The 16,331-nt window shown below is 36.6% G+C and overlaps 1 protein-coding gene across 2 annotated transcripts; it reads left to right on the forward strand.

The window, feature by feature from the left end:
* Nucleotides 1-3,246: 3,246 nt before the first annotated feature.
* On the forward strand, nucleotides 3,247-16,221 carry LOC146332733 (interleukin-18 receptor accessory protein-like). 2 transcript variants are annotated; one of them, XM_084714577.1, is made up of 12 exons: nucleotides 3,247-3,579; nucleotides 3,765-3,969; nucleotides 5,126-5,300; nucleotides 5,390-5,564; nucleotides 7,301-7,372; nucleotides 8,491-8,620; nucleotides 8,763-8,917; nucleotides 10,647-10,784; nucleotides 11,097-11,168; nucleotides 11,252-11,395; nucleotides 12,105-12,220; nucleotides 15,186-16,221. In XM_084714577.1, the coding sequence occupies exons 1-12, from the start codon at nucleotides 3,492-3,494 to the stop codon at nucleotides 15,420-15,422; spliced, it is 1,707 nt and encodes a 568-aa protein (XP_084570703.1). In that variant the 5' UTR covers nucleotides 3,247-3,491; the 3' UTR covers nucleotides 15,423-16,221. The 2 variants fall into 2 exon arrangements, with proteins under 2 accessions (XP_084570703.1, XP_084570711.1); XM_084714585.1 differs by having other exon boundaries at nucleotides 3,250-3,579; nucleotides 5,141-5,300; nucleotides 15,186-16,212.
* Nucleotides 16,222-16,331: the final 110 nt, after the last annotated feature.

The following is a 16,331-nucleotide window of genomic DNA, read 5'->3' on the forward strand; positions in this document are numbered from 1 at the left end:
CCATTGTTTTCCATATAATTTATTATATATAATTTAATTTTTCAATATAATTTTTTGTCAAAGCCACAGGGAGCCACCGTAGAGAGGCAGAACTGCTGCACACGGCTCCAGAGCTGCAGGTTGGCGACTCCCGCCCAATCAGAGTCCTGCACAGGTCCGGTTTTGCAAACCTGCCCTTGCACACACACGCAAAGCTGAGAACCAGAACCGACCCGCAACTGTCTCTAAGTGAAATACTCTTCTAGTCTTTGAGTGCACTAAAGTTCTCTCAGTCATCCAGCTTGTCCACAATATCTCCACTGTTTTTATCAAACAGTGATGTCATATTGTTTGGCAGGATGTGCGATCAAAGGCTGTGTTGTAGACTTTCACAATAAAAATCCTACCAGCTGAGTAGGCTTGATGTTACTGTATTTGCAGATTTAAATGTTAAAAATAGTGCAGTCTTTTTAATTTTATGATTTCTACAGGGGAAGAAAATATTATCATAATATACGTGTTTTTACATTATTATTATTGCATTGTATATTCTTACATTATTTTTCTCACCTGCTGCATGCCTGCAGTTAGACATTTTTGTACCCGCAGGTGGCCCTGCTGCAGGACTCACTCTACTATAGATAGATGGTTTCCTTTTTCCAGTAGAAAACTCTCTGATATGACAGCAGGTACAAGCAACCTTTTCATGTCAACCACAAAAACTTGTAATTTAAGTATGAATGTGATATAAATATTGCATGAGCCATGTATGTTGTTACACTACTGTCATATCAAGAGTTGTCCTAGTTGTGTATACATTACAGTGTAGTGTTGTTTTTCATAGCAGCTCATGAATTAAAACTCCTCTTTTCTATTTCAACAGTGTGACTGGATTGTCTGTCTTTATTTTTTATGCATTTCTTGTCATACCGCTGTGTCTGTCTAGGTCTTCTGTGGGAAACTTTTACCTACTGTACCATGCTTTTGAAATGTACTGTAGTAAATGTGATAAATTGTATTTTATACCTGTGTTAATCGCTGTCTTTTATACAAAAACCCACTGAGAATTAGTACAGACTACATTACCGACCGAGTTTCAGCACAATAATGCACATTTACTGTGTGATTGAGTCTGTAGTTTATAGAAAAAGGCCTCTGGAAAATCAGCTGTGTAGACAGAAAAATCCTGTTACTGTGCAGCTAAGAAAGGCAGAGATTTTTTTTTGTAGTTTTTGGAGTGCATGACAGAGGAAAATATCAGTGCAGATAGAACTTAAATGGAGTTGGATGTCTTGCCAGTGTTTACAGTGAATGTCGTCAACTGAAGCAGTCCATGCTATATTGAACAAGAAAGTTGAATCCAAGACTCAGCTAGCCTGTAGCTATTACTTTGTTGGACAGAGTATAACATTAGGTGACCAAATACTCATCTGTGATGCCCCCTGGCCATAGGTGTAGACGAGAAATCCAATCTGTAATAGTCTGTCCTTCATGCATGCAATTATACTGTTTAGTGTAATGTCAGTAAAGTTGACCGTTGACCTTTTGGATGTAAAATGTAACCGTGTTTCCTCTTAGATATTTGTGTGAAATTCTGTCATAATTAGCTTATGAATTCTTGGATTATGGCCAAAAACATTTTTGTGAGGGGGACAGCGATTCTTGACCTTTGACCTCCTAATTCTAATCAGTTCATCCTCGAGTCCAAACAGACAATTGCCAGTTTGAATAAACTCTCCCAAGGTGTTCCTGAGATGTCGTGTTCATGAGAATGGGAAGGATAGATGGACAAAAAAAACCCAAAGACACTGCTGTTGCGAGGGCATAAAAACATAGTAGTGACTAAAAAATTAGCTTCATAAAAGGTCAGAATTCTTACTTCATCAGACAGCAGTAGCAGCAGAGAGGGAGACAGAGGAGGGGAGATAGAGGCCAGAACATAGGGTGGGATTAGAAACCAGGCCAGTGAAAGTACAGGTGTGACCCAGAAAATCGGGGTTTTAACCACCAAGTGCTAGTTTAACCAATTTACAGCTTAAAGCAGTGACCACCATGCTTTCAGCTTCTAAATTTACTCTTAGAAAACTGTGTTTGGGTTCCTTGTACTATTACTTTTAGTCAGAAAACAGGCCTTACAAATCTACCTAATGGAGGAGTCCTCAAACTTTTGATAACGGAATGCTACTTTAGGGAACAAACGTATGATTGAAGGGCTGCACAGGAAAACGTGAGAACATGTTGCAGAATTTGTGATTAGATTCAGTTTAACATTAAATTCAACTGATTGCAGATGAACTGATCCATTTTTGCTGAAGCCTCCTTTTTCTCTCGTCCGTCATTTTTTCCCTCAGTGGAGTTTTTAATTGTACTTCTACATTAAACTGTAAACAGCTCTAACATTACTGGCAAAATAATTCCCATTGACACTCATAAGGAGCCTGTAGTTGCTGTGCAACCTATAGCTTTCACAAATTGTCATTACTGACCTGCAGACGCTTGTTCGAAGCCCTATAGTTAGGAGACCTAAACTATCTATTACAGTTAGTAAGTTTTTTCTCTTTAGCGTGCAATTTTTTATCTTATCTTATCTTATCTTATCTTATCTTATCTTATCTTATTTTCCATTGGTTATATTTTTATTTCGTTTTTAATTTTTTGTTTTCAATTCAATGTAGATTCAGTTAGTCTTCAGTTAGAGGGTTTGCTCATTTCAGTGTAGTTTTTATCATTAATAATATTTAGCTTTAGTTTAGTTTTTGATAGTGTCGATGTTGGTTTTAGATTTTTTTTTATTATAATACAAGAAGTATTCGTCAGGGACAAGATTTCAGAAGTTCAGAACAGGTGTTACATTGAAAGTTATTACAATACAAACACTCTGTGAAGGCATGTAGACATCACCGTCTCAATAATAATGTGCACCAATGTCTCTTCATGCTTGTTGTGAGGACATATTCAATCAAATTGACAAAGACTAAAATTACATTTCCTGTGTATTTTTATTTTATATTGTAAGTAAACTAAAATGTAACAAAAATGTTTTTTTAACTCATCTTTAGTTTTAGATAAATATAATAACCTTGGTCTGTTGTGACAGTATTACTTAACTTTTGCGTTTCCTATGTATTTTCTGTGGCTTACTGTTTCCTTTCACACCACAATAAAATATTACAAAAAGAGTCTCCTCTGCCGCTCTCATAGGAAGTGACTAATGACTAACAAGAAGAAGGTTCTAGGGCAGGTTCCAGTGAAGTCACAGCCAAACAGGAAACCATACGATACCACCTACTACAACAACTATATGTCCTGTGAAAATGTTTTTGCACCTCATGTCACCGCCTTCAGGGGCGAGGAGCAAACATGAATGATGATAAGAGAGTACCAGGAACTCCACATGTGGTTACAGACAAGTAAACATGACAGAGAAAACATTAAACTGTGAAGGACGCAGATTTTTCATCAGCATCATGACCGAAACCCACAAGTAGTGTTCATAGATTTACAGACACACGATGCAAACTGGATACATCGTGCTTTTTTTAATCTTTCCCATTTTCTCGGACGGATGCTGTGTGGGAAACCATCGAATGAAAAAAGAAGGTATTTCATTTATAACAATTTTTATTCCAATATGATGTGAAAAAATGTTTTTGTGTGTGTGTATGTGTGTGTGTGTTTAAAGGGGATGGTGCATAATGACATCCCCAACCTTGATACACCGTACAGTTAAAATGAAACAGAAATATGACTCTGTACCAAATGCAGAACTCACTGTCTGTCTCTAGGGCGTCAGCAGGATATTACACACAAGCACTACAGAGTTGTGCAAGGGGAAATCTTTATGATGCCATGCTTAAAAAGTGTGAACATGGAGGTGGTGTGGTCCAGGACTGATGACGGCACAGGAGGAAATGAACACCCATCCTTTGACTGTGGGAGGAAGATCCCTGCTGAAGCAAAACTTTCTGGAACATACACCTGCCTTAAGTGGTGAATAATCATCTTTTTTATTCCTATTATTACTTCTTTTTTACACTTTACACTTTTTATACACAAACAACAATAAGTGTTCTAAAAAGAAAGGACAAACAAATGCGGGGCAAAAAAGTAACGGCCTTTGTAATGTCAGATGGTGTGATGTGTTGAGGAGTAGGGATTTATATTTTTCCTGAAAATGAGACATTTGCTATCCTGGGAATAGAAGCTCAGTATCCTTGGAAATGCATTTCTTTTTAAGGTATAATTTCGGCTTTACCACGGATCAGCAACCTTTATGATCAGAAGAACCATTTTTCCCTCAAAAAAGAAAAAAAATCTGTCTGGAGTTGCAACTGGTGACTTCTCTGGTTTTCTTTGATTTTTTGTCTTTGGGCATCCATAACAAGCCGAGCAAGACTCAACGCAAAAGTTAGTGGAAAACACACCGAGCTGTAGATGCAGGATATGATGCACAGCTTAGGTGATGAAAAATTAAAACACTGTTTTTATACACGCATAGGTTACTCATTTTCCAGTTGGAGAATGTAAGAATCACTGTAAACCCACAACAATGACAAATAAAAATTTAAATCTAAAAAAAGAGCTATTATTCATTTCCATATAATATTTTGTCAAAGTCACAGGAAGCAACTTGAGAGGGGCCAAAGAGCCACAAGTGGCTCTGGAGCTGCAGCCTGTTGACCACTGGGTTATACCAGCAAAACACACTGGTCTGGTCACAGCCTATCTCAAGCAAATATTTAACAAGGAGAATTGTGGGTTCAGAACCTGGTCTCTTTAGTCATCTGGTGGTATTAATAATTACTGAAGCAGAGGAACGCCATTTCAACACAATTCAACATTAATTCAATGAATATCATATAAACTTTGCATGCGACATACAGCTTGACCACACAGCTGCCAAGTTTATTACCTGTGATCTGTGACCATGGAAGTGATATTTCAAAGTCACTCTATTAATCTGAGACATATATGAGGAAATATCTTCTGCAATCTAGAAGGAGGATCTATACACAACTTTGAATTTAATCAAAGCATGCAGAGCATTTATAGAACTACTGTGGATATTTTCAACGCAGGTTTTACACATAAGGCAAATTCTAAAGGGGTTTTGACACATATGACTGAAATTCTATTAAGCATTTAGGTCTCTGCTGTCCAGCGGCAGCAAGTTGTCCTTCCATCTGCAGGTGGTGGACAGAAACAGTGTGGAATGCTTCCGGCCTAATGAGAACAGTGTTTATCTGACCGTGGGTCAAGTTGGAACGGTCGACTGCCCAGGTCTCAACTGTAGTGACAACACAAATGTCATCTGGTATAAGGTAAAAAAAAACACACGTGAACAGAACCAACCATTTCACCACAGGAACATAAATCACAGCAAAACTTAACGAGGTGTGCTTTCTCACAGGGTAACACAGCCATGTCTGAGGAGCGTAGACAATCCTGTGAGGAGAACGGACAGTTACATCTCTGCAAAGTCAGACAAAAAGATGATAATGTGTTTTTCTGTGATAGACAAATAATTGAGCAAGGAGTCACCTGGACCTTCAGGAGGGCTGTCAACGTCACTGTTGTCAAGACAGGTTGAGTATGCTATAATAATAATAATAATAATAATAATAATAATAATAATAATAATAATAATAATAATAATAATAAAACAGGATTGGGAGGGTTACTCCATTTACTAATTACCTGTTACAATGTAGTCTCAATATTAAAGTAACGTAACTTAATTACTTCCCTCTACTTTCAGATTACAGCAAAACCAAATATGGTGAAATTGTTTAGCCTAATATGATGTGTAATGTTCGTTGTCGATTTATCAATTGTTTGTCCAGATGTTTCTTTCTTTGTTATGCATGAATGCACATTTAGAATAATAGCACTAAATGTGCAAACTTAAATGTAGGCTGTATATCCATCTAGATGGAGTTTTGGACATATAGGTCGTAGAAATGTCTGCCTTCTCTCCAGTATAGTGTATAATGTATAGGGTTGGGGTTAGGGCCATCCCCTCTGTTAAAACTGAACAAATCACCTACTGTATCAATGATATTTGATCTGGGCCTGGTAAGAAGAAGACGTTTGTTCCCTCAGCATCATTGAAGCATGTTAAACACCATTTAATTTAATCATAGTCATATGTTCTTTTATTTAAGCTTCCAAAAGGGACACAAAGTACTAAAAAGAAAGAAAGAAAGAAAGAAAGAAAGAAAGAAAGAAGCCTTTGCAGAGAAACGCAGCACATCACACAGACGTACCCCAGAGAGGTTTTATTTGTTTATTTCTTTTTCATGTTCAGTCAGAAACTAATATGAGATTGTAATGTACATCTTGGTATCATTCCTAGAATATATTTTCTTCACTACCTCCTATTTACGGTTATATAGCTATATATCTATTTATTTTGAACACTTGCTCTCTAAATTGGTTCACATCCGACTGCTAACCTCAAACACATCTGGCTTCACAGGCTGCACAACCAAAGATCATTAAAGATAAGATCTCATCAGAGTTTAGCAAAACTAGGTTTAAATTGAGTAATCCCTTCGCTTACTCATGTTGTTCTCTCCTTGCTCGTGTTGCATCAGCTCTCAGATAAACATCACTTGGGATACAAGTGTCTGTTAAATAAAACTGTAAGATTTTAAATCTAGATTTAAAATTAAGCAGCGCTCTGCTGCACAATTAAGAAGTAATCTCAGATTAGTAAATCCATGTTTAGTGAAGTAAACCAAAATTAAATAGAGTTTTATCAATATGGTAATTCTTGCTAAACCAAATTAAGAGGAGGGAGGGTTTAGCTTGACTTTTTTTTTCGATGCACTTGATTATTTTTCTAGTTCGATCTCAAAAAAGGCAGCCATGTTAAAAGTTAAGACTCCTCAAGTATAAGTTTAAAGTTAATACTGGATCACAGTTTAAATTGGAGTTTAAAGTTTTGGTGAAAATTAAATTTAATCTCAGTTTATAGTAAAAAAAAACAATCTGAGGTGTAAAGAGAGGTTTACATGTAACCTTTCCTAATTTTAAACTGGTTAAAAAGTTTGGTGCAACATAGTTTAGACCATGATTTAATTTGGTTTAAATATTAATCTTTGTTGGTAAAACCGAGCCTAAATCTTCCATATGAAGTTTGCCGGTGGGATGCAGTTGTTTATTTATTTTTCACATTCAAATGGCTTGATTCTATTCTCTTATATGTAGGCAAGTTGAAGTGGCTCTCAGATCTGATTTATACAGAATGCATGTTTTTCAGACATGCAGTTAACAGATTACACAGATAATACAAAGCTTATTTTCCTTGCCTAAACAGATTTTAACACACCAACAGAAGCTCCAAAAATCAGGTATCCTAATGGCAACACGACAGAGGACGTGGAGCTCGGTAAGTGTGTCCAAATGTACAACGATATTATCCTACAGCTATCAGAGTTAATAACAAATTTAGATGGTTTTGAACCGCTTTATCAGAGCCATATCAGACATGGGAACGTCACTCAAAATAAACACTGTTACCACTATAATCAGCTTTAAAATGTTGTATACATCAAACATCTTAGTGTTCATTTCGTCTGGTTCTTTGCTGAAAACCACACGTTGACCAGTTGTTGTATGTATTAACTCACAATTGATTTGGTTCTGGCAACTTTTAAAACTATCTAACATGTCATCTTCTGACGTTGACTGGTTCAAATGGTGCTCAACATGGAGCCGTAGCCAGAGACAGAAGAATAAGTGGACAAAGCTGCCGTGATGTCATCCACTGGTCGGTGGAATACCGTTTCGAAGCCTCAAGTTTTTGGGGGTCACCATCTTGGTTTTTTGCAACCAGAGTAGTAGTGATGAGAGCGTGGAGCTGGTGGGTCACGTACTGCAACTTGGCCACTGCCTGGTTTTTAGCTCGTCCATTCAGCAGAAAATAATGACAGCCTACCTGGTTGCCTTTCTTGTATTACAGCTAAACAGCACACTAAAATATGTTCCTGAAAACAATTAATTATTAATTAGCTGACAGTTTGATTACTATTTTTTTCAGTAACATGGTGTCAGTGCCATATCATAGCCAGAAAGGGGAAATTTTGTTGTAACTGTGGACTCCCGCCCCTGCCCCTGGTCCCACCCTAAAGCATATACTGCTGGTCTATTTTACTCTAACTGGGGCCATAATTTACGAAACGAGCATCATGCTGTATAGAAGAAGATTTGAAACTAGCGATTGAGACCATAAATTCATTGGGAAAATGTTTACTGGGGCCATAAATCAAGTGAGAAGTAGGGTTGTTTTCTCAGAAGTTTTCATAGAATCAGATTTCAGTGGAGTCGCCCCCTGATGGCCATTAGGTTTAGATTTAAGGCACTTCTGCATTGCTTTCACTTTTCAGACCCACAAGCTCCTTCCACTTATTTTACTGTTTGGCTGCAGCTCAAACTTACTTACATAAGTAAGGTAATAAATGTTGCTCAGGTGTGATTATAATGGCCTTGTTCTTGTACTTGTTCTAGGTCAGTCTCACACTCTGACATGTGAGATATATGTTCCTTTTGAGAAAAAGTTTTCACCAGAGGTGTGGTGGTACATGCATTACGGTGGCAACATGGAGAATAGGACTCCATTACCCCTGGAGACACCGAAGTGAGTCACTTAGTCAGTGTTTGCTTTTTTGCCAGTTAGTACCCGTCTCTCATTATACATCAGCAGTATTCGCTTGTTAGAATTTTGTAAAATGCAAACAAACAAACTTGTATGTTAAATTTTCATTGACTCCTTGATTCAGGCGAGAAGGAAACCCACTTGATGGGTTTGTAATCACACAACAAGCCATCATTGAAGAGGTGACTCCGCAGCACTTGAACAACATGTATACCTGCATCGCTAGTAACACAGTTGGAAACCGCAATGTCACTATCAAGCTCAAGAAGAAAATTAAAGGTACGATTGTTTCTAATATTACCTTCATCACTTTGTTTGATTCATGCTGTATTTTGACAAGTAGAATATTTTTGACACACACTTTACTTGAATATTTATTTTTCTGACAACTTTTTCCTTACATTCTCAAAGCAGACTTGATACTTTAATTTTAATGCATCTGAGGTGAATTATTGATTCTTCTTATTTTGTATCTTTGCACGTTGTCTTCCCAACTAAGGATGCTCCAAACGACAAATTTCCCTGTCAATTAAATTAAATTTGTAATTAAAAGTAGTGGACCAGTCTAAAAGTAAGAAAACACCCAGAAAACAGTTCAAATTAAGCAAAATATGTTAATTAATAAAGTTAAACGTCTGAAAAATATATTTGTATTAAAGGGACAGTTCAACCCAAAATACAATGTTTTTCCCCTGAAAAATGTGCTGTGTTACACCTTTTACAGCATTTTCATCTTGTAATGACTTTTATGATGTTTTTGCCTTGTTATATCTTGCATTATAACTAAAGTAAGCCTTGAATATAAGGAGCAGAAAGTACAAATATTTGTGTCAAAATGTAGTTAGTAAAAGTAAAAAGTTGTCAGAGAAATAAATACACAAGTGAAGTACAAATACCTCAAAAGTGCAGTAAAGAAAGTATTTGTACTTAGTTACTTCCCATCTCTGAAGTTACATAATGTTGCTTTGTATGATTACACAGTATAATACGCGATAAAATGTAAAGGAAAGTCCCTCCAGGTTCGTAGAGGGTGGGGTGGTAAAAGGTTCTGGAAGCACGCTGCCCTGACCCAGTGACCGGAGCAGCTGCAGCTGTCTCTCTGTGGGCAATACTCAGCGCTCGGAGCTATGAACCCCAAGGCCCTCAGAACTCCTATTTATACCTGTTGCGGCTGGAAAGAGAGCAGCATTTGACCCATTTTCACGTCTTTGCTCAAACTGAAAAAGTTCCATTTATTGAGGTCAAAGATTATGTAACCAATCCAGTGAATTCGACAATGACAACAACTTGTACCTGAAACAAACATGTTCACACGGTTTATGTCTGCTGACTGATGAGGCTTAATTTTGTGCAGGCAACATATAACATTCCATCAATCAATATTTTTATATTTACAAAGGATGAATTGACCAAGTTTAATGTGAAACTTAAATGATGACTGTGATGAAGCCCGACTCTTGTTGGACTCTGCAGCTCTCCTCCACATTACAGAGCCTTTTAGAGGCTCCCAGCATTTTAGCTGCAATTTACTCCTGGTCCACACTGTCCGCATGTACCCTCTGCATGATCTCAATGATCAATACTACCTCTATACAATGTTGTAAATTTAACTGTTGAGTCTGTTTACATTGTGTATAGTGTTCCTATTTTTATTTTTCCTTTTGTTTAAATTGTAATATTTTTATATTTCCCCTCATATATATATATTATTTTTATATTTTTATTGATGCCTCTTTATAATTTTGTTATCCACCCTGCAGCTGTAACACTGAAATATTCCCCACTGTGCAACAAATAAAGGAATATCTTATCTTATCTTATCGTATCTTATCGTATCTTATCTTATCTAACTAGCTAGTGAAGACGGTGCTGGAGTCTTTCTGCTAACAAGTTTGATGATAAAATGTCACTTTTGTGTTTACAGTTTGTTTGTGTGACCCAAAGTCAATTATTGCAGAATTAAAAACATAATACAACCTAATGAGTGTACTTTTTGACTGGGTTTCAGTAACATGGCCGTCACTGGTTGGTTATCCTATTGGGTCTTTGCTGCTGGTAGCTGGACTGGGAATCGTTTTGCATGTGAAATGGCTGGAACTACAGATTATCTACAGATCCCACTTTCAACATGGAAAACAAGATGGAGGTCAGAATGCAGACACAGACACACACACACACGATAAAGAGGAGAAACCCAAAGGCAAACTTAGTTTGCATGCACGCTCTGACCACAGCTGCTGCTCCTCTTCACAGGATGTGGTTTCTCTTCTCGATAATTTTCTACCACAACATGAAGATTCAATTCTTTTCAGTTTTTATGTTCGAAAAGCATTACATTAACTACCTAATTGAGACATAATGATAGTTTGAAATTAAAAACATATATATATATATATTTTTTTTTTTTAATTTAACTTTTTGTTTTCACAATCATCTTTTCTCATCCACCACCAATCAGATGAGAAAGAATTTGATGTGTTTCTGTCGTATGTGTGGAGCCCTCCATCAGGACCTGACACTGACGAGGAAGGTGAGCCGACATGTTCAGTGTATGGATTTCATTTTCATTAAACTACTGTGGTAAAGTGCATTAACAATGACTTTTACTGGCAGCATGTGTACCCAGCAAGGACCTGCTGGACGCTGAGGAGGGAAAATCCACCCAGCAACCACTCGACACGCTGCTGCCCCACGTGTTAGAGAAGCAGTGGGGGTATCGCCTCTGTCTGCTGGAGAGGGACGTGCTGCCTGGAGGAGGTCAGGAGAGAAATACTCTCAATTACTTTGCACAAGTCTCTATTGAGGGTTTTTTTTTATTTTTACTCTTCAATAATACTGGTAAAATATTTTATAAGAGATCAAACTCTTGGCTATTAAACCTTGTAATGGGCCAGCCTCCTGGTGATTACATTTTTTATTAAATGTAGACGGTGTTGACAAAATGTAGTGAGCAGCCATTTTATTTTTTAAAGTTATTAAGAGTTCTTAGCATGCAAATCAAAATAAACATCTGTAATTCATAACTGAGACAGAGGAGCTTAGATTATAGCTAAAACCTTTTTATGCCTGATTAAATCGTGTGTTTCTAAAAAGTGACAGAAATCTGGGGCATAAATTTAGAGGGTCAACATTCTCATAAGAAAATCCATCTTTAAAAAAAGATGATTATAATAGCACATTTTTATGCCTATATTATCAATAGGCATTCCAGTCTATATATATACTATTTATTATTTTATATTTACATACAGTTAATCCTTCACATCACTTTCATATTTTATTCTATTTTTATTTTACTTGTATTCTATTCTATTCTATTACTCGCTCCTTTTTCTGCCTGTACTTTCAATGCTTGAGCTGCTGTAATGTGTGAATTTGTCCGGTGTGGGATCAATAAAATTGATCATATCTTTTCTTATCTTATCTCATCTCATCTCATCTCGTCTTGTATTTTCTTGTATTGCAGTGTATACAAATGATGTGGTCCTTGCAATACAGAGAAGCCAAATGCTCATCTGTCTCCTGTCAGCTGATTACCTCTCCTCCAGCAATGCTGTCTATGTACTGGAATCAGGAGTTCAGGTAGGCTATAATTATCCTGCGAGTTTCCCGCTTTCTTGGGAAACTCTTGGGAATGCCCCACATTCACCAGAGACTGTTTTAAATGTGATTTAACTCACCATAAGAATGTAATTTTGGCTCAAAATTTTATCACATACCAGCTGTCACTGACAATTAAAAAGACAACTGTGTGAACATGATAAGATGAAAGCTGACCATTTAAGTACTGAACAAATCCAGTAGGTTTTCAACATCTTAATGCAGAAATGTTAAATATTATACATTTAAGTCCTAACCAACAATCCCACTTTTAGCTCACAGGTATATAACAGCTCCTGACAGCCTGCAATTACATACAGAAACAGTTTATATGCAACATTACTATTCAAGACCTTTGTAAATTAGATTTAAGACTTTTTAATAACTTCCATAAGCTCTTTTTAAGACTTTTTAAGATCTGCAGATACACGTCTGCCATTAGGGCTACTTCCTTGGAAACGTGACAACATCATTCTTCTGCTTTCCTGGCCAGTCCACTAGTAGGATGTAGGATGTATAACTGAACAATAACCTACTTCCAAGAAATGAATGTCTTCTGAGGTTCATTTCCCAGCAACATATATCCTGAATGCAGTTTTCTTAAAATAACCACACTGGTTTTGTTTGCTTCGCTGACATAAACTGAAACCAGGAAGTTAGTGAATGATGGGGAAATCTTTCTAAAAATGTAGCGACAAGCTTATATTTAATGACAAATGAGTTCAGGAAGAGTCCTTGATTAAGTGAGACGCTGCAGCCGTCAACTGCGTTCTCTAATATTAATTATAATATTAAGTCTTGCCCTTGGAACCTCGGTCAGCTTTCTCCTTTCCTGTCTCCCGTACTTATTACACTATTATGCAAGACCCAGCTATGTTGAACAGAAAAAAAAAATGAAGCTGTTTAAAAGATGTTGCCGGGAGACAACCCTCTATTTATGCATATACACATTATGATGCAGTTGGTAAAACATTTGTAATGTTTTTTTGGCCATAAAATAGATCAAGTTAACATAATCTTAAGAAATCTAGGGTCTGTTACCTTGAAGCAAAACTGTAGTGGTAAGGAATGAAAAAAGTTGTTTTTGTTTAAATTTTACAACAAAAAAAAAAAAAAAAAAAAAAAAGATCACAATACTAATGCAAAATATTTAATTGCCTCACCAGATTAACATTTTCAGTTTGTGCTAAAGGGTGTTGTTACATTACAGCAAACTTTACATCAAAAGTCTATAAAGCAAACTATAAAAAAAGATAATGTGTCACATTTTGTCACATTTCCTGACATAAAGTATGTTGCAACCATTTGTTGTGTTCTTGTCATCTTACTGTTTATAAGTTAAAATTAAATTAAATAGTTAGCAATGCATTTTATTGGTTATCTTATATTGTTTGAACCGTATGTACGCCGAAATACACAATACCTAAAATGTCATGGTGGGAATCCAAAGGGCCAAACGTGTGTTACCTGGAGGCAACACTGTGCTTTAGAGGGTTAAGTTAGCTATTGTTAGGAGAACACTTGTTAACTAGCTTCCTAGTGTACACCTTCGTTAGCTAGTTGGTTAGCTAGTGCTGGGCTCCATAGCAAATTGCTAGCTAACTGGCTAGCTAAACTACAGAAATTGTTGGCTAGTTACATCTGATAGCTTATGTTAGCAAAACACTAGCTAACTAGCTAATCTACACCAATCATTAGCTAGCTAGTTAATTAGCATTTTACCAACATTAGCTAACTCTGTGACCATATGTTGCTTCAACAGGTCCCAAAATACTGCGCACAAAAACTACTCAGAATATTAGTTACTTTTAACCGTTGATGTCACAGTCATCTCTTCAAACTAGGGTTGCAAATTCTGTGCATTTGCTTAACCAGTCGTTGGAAATGCTAACAACTGATTAATCATTAATAATTTTTAAGATAAAAAACACATTATTTTCTCATCTTCGTTTTTTTCTTTCTCATTTTAAGTCTAAGTTTAATTTTCCTTGTTCAACAAATGGCTTCGCCAGTACATTACATCTTGTAATGAGTAAATATACAGGCTTGAAAATCCGCTCATAAAAATACAAGTACCCCCAAAAAGCACTTACTTACAGTAATTCAAGAATTTGTAATTAGTTACTTCCACCCATGTATCTAAGTACAAGAAACATGAAAGGAGGAAGTTGGCTGAGGTTCAGCAGGGTAAAAAAAAGTTGCTCAACTGTGATTGGAGCACAGAGCAAAAAGGGGCAGGACTTATGAAAGGTCAGCTGGCCTACTAGACCACTTTTAAAAATTGTTGTCCTTATTAGTCATATAGACATAAAAACGTGGGAAAATAGGATCCACATTGAAAAATACAGAAGCTACCTTTTAACTTTCTTGGCAGCACAAACAGTATTAGAGGATTTACATGCTGAACTATATATTGCATATACTTAAATGCCAACTATTTGACCCTTTCCTGGCATTACCTTAATCTTTCTCATCATTCCTCTACTCAGCAGCCAGTCACTGTTTTCCAGTTCATTTTTAGTAAAGTATGACTAAACATAAGCCCACCTGCATCAACTATTGTCTTCTGGGTTTCACTTTCCAGCAACGTAAACCCAGAACACACTTCTCTTAAAATAACCTCAGTGGTTTCATTCTTTTACTTCAGTGACATAAACTGAAACCAGGAAGGGCATAGATGATGGTAAAATCTGCCTGATAATCGTAGCCACAAGCAAAATCATATCAGTTCAAGTCAGGATTTATCAGTTGGGCTTTGTAAACACGCCAGAAATACAGTTGATTGTTAATCTCATTTCCAGGACATCAAATGATTGAGAAGAATTATTTATGCATGAGACTGTGCATTGTTTTTGGGTTAAATCCTGCATAATTTGTCTTTAAACTACTATTTTTATGACAAAAAACACAACTGATTAATAATTTGCTGCTTGGTCCAAATCTTTAGGCTTTGCTGCAAAAATCTACCTTCAAGCTCCTGCTAATATGGATCAATAGAGCATCAGCATCTCTTGTCCAGCCGGACCCCCCGCTGCCCACACTGGTCCAGAGGGCCCTGAAGGTGCTGCCAAGTCTGGAGTGGACCTCAGGAAAACCTGCCAGAGCCACCAGAAACTTCTGGACGTCTTTAAGGAAGGCAATGCCCGATCACACTCAGAGAGTGAGGCTGGTTTCACTTACATAAGGGACCAACGATCAGACTGCATTACGATTAACGTTTTTTCCTAACTTGATGTACAGCATATTTATTTTACAAAGCAGTTTACTGAAACTGTTTCCAGTGTGAAAAAAAAACGTGTGAAGGAAATTTCCATGATGGTAGGGGTGTCGAACAGGGTGTAACGTTTTCAATTGTATGGGGAGAAAAAGTGAGTCACCCTGGGAGCCACGATCAGGGTCTGGTAGTGGTGTGTACTCTATAATTTCCATCTGTACCAAAAATAAACTGTTTCAGTTAAACAGTGTGGAATAATCGATTACCTATCGACTCTACATTTAAAATGGGTTTTCAAAGGCTGAGAATTCAGGCCTCCTCTCAGACAAAGCCTAGAAAAAGGTATCACCCCTCCATCCTCAGTTTACTCAGGATAAATGAGAAAGATGAGATTAATTGTTGTCAATAATTATAGATGAAAGTTATCATTGTTGTTCGAATTAATACCACAAACATGAATACTGCGCACCATTTAGTATGACATCTTTGTATAGACTATTCTGTCAGCTCCAACTGTAACTGATATCCAGTGTTCCTGCTAATGATCATCAATCATAATAATCATAATGATAATTATTTAAATTTAGGGCTGCAACTAACAAAAATTTTCATTATTGATTAACCTGTAGATTATTTTCTCAATTAATCAATTACTTGTTTGGTCCATAAAATGTCAGAAAAATGCTGATCACTGTTTTCCAAAGCCCAAGATGACCTCCTCATGTCTTCTCTTGTCCAGGACAAGATATTCAGTTTACTGTCATCGAGTAAAAATAAATAAATAAATAAATAAATAAAAAACAGAAATATTTGAAAAACTTAAATCAGAGAATTTGGACATTTTACTTTAAAAAAACGACTCACATGATTACCTGATGA

This window comes from Lutjanus erythropterus, chromosome 1, assembly GCF_056507025.1.
Source record: "Lutjanus erythropterus isolate fLutEry1 chromosome 1, fLutEry1.hap2, whole genome shotgun sequence".
NCBI lineage: Eukaryota > Metazoa > Chordata > Actinopteri > Lutjaniformes > Lutjanidae > Lutjanus > Lutjanus erythropterus.

What these genes read in the sequence shown, in the direction of transcription:
- LOC146332733 (XM_084714577.1), top strand. Translation starts at nt 3,492, where the DNA reads ATGCAAACTGGATACATCGTGCTTTTTTTAATCTTTCCCATTTTCTCG. An exon ending in TTACCCCTGGAGACACCGAA is followed by an intron (nt 8,621 to 8,762) that starts GTGAGTCACTTA and finishes TCCTTGATTCAG; the next exon opens with GCGAGAAGGAAACCCACTTG. An exon ending in GCTCAAGAAGAAAATTAAAG is followed by an intron (nt 8,918 to 10,646) that starts GTACGATTGTTT and finishes ACTGGGTTTCAG; the next exon opens with TAACATGGCCGTCACTGGTT.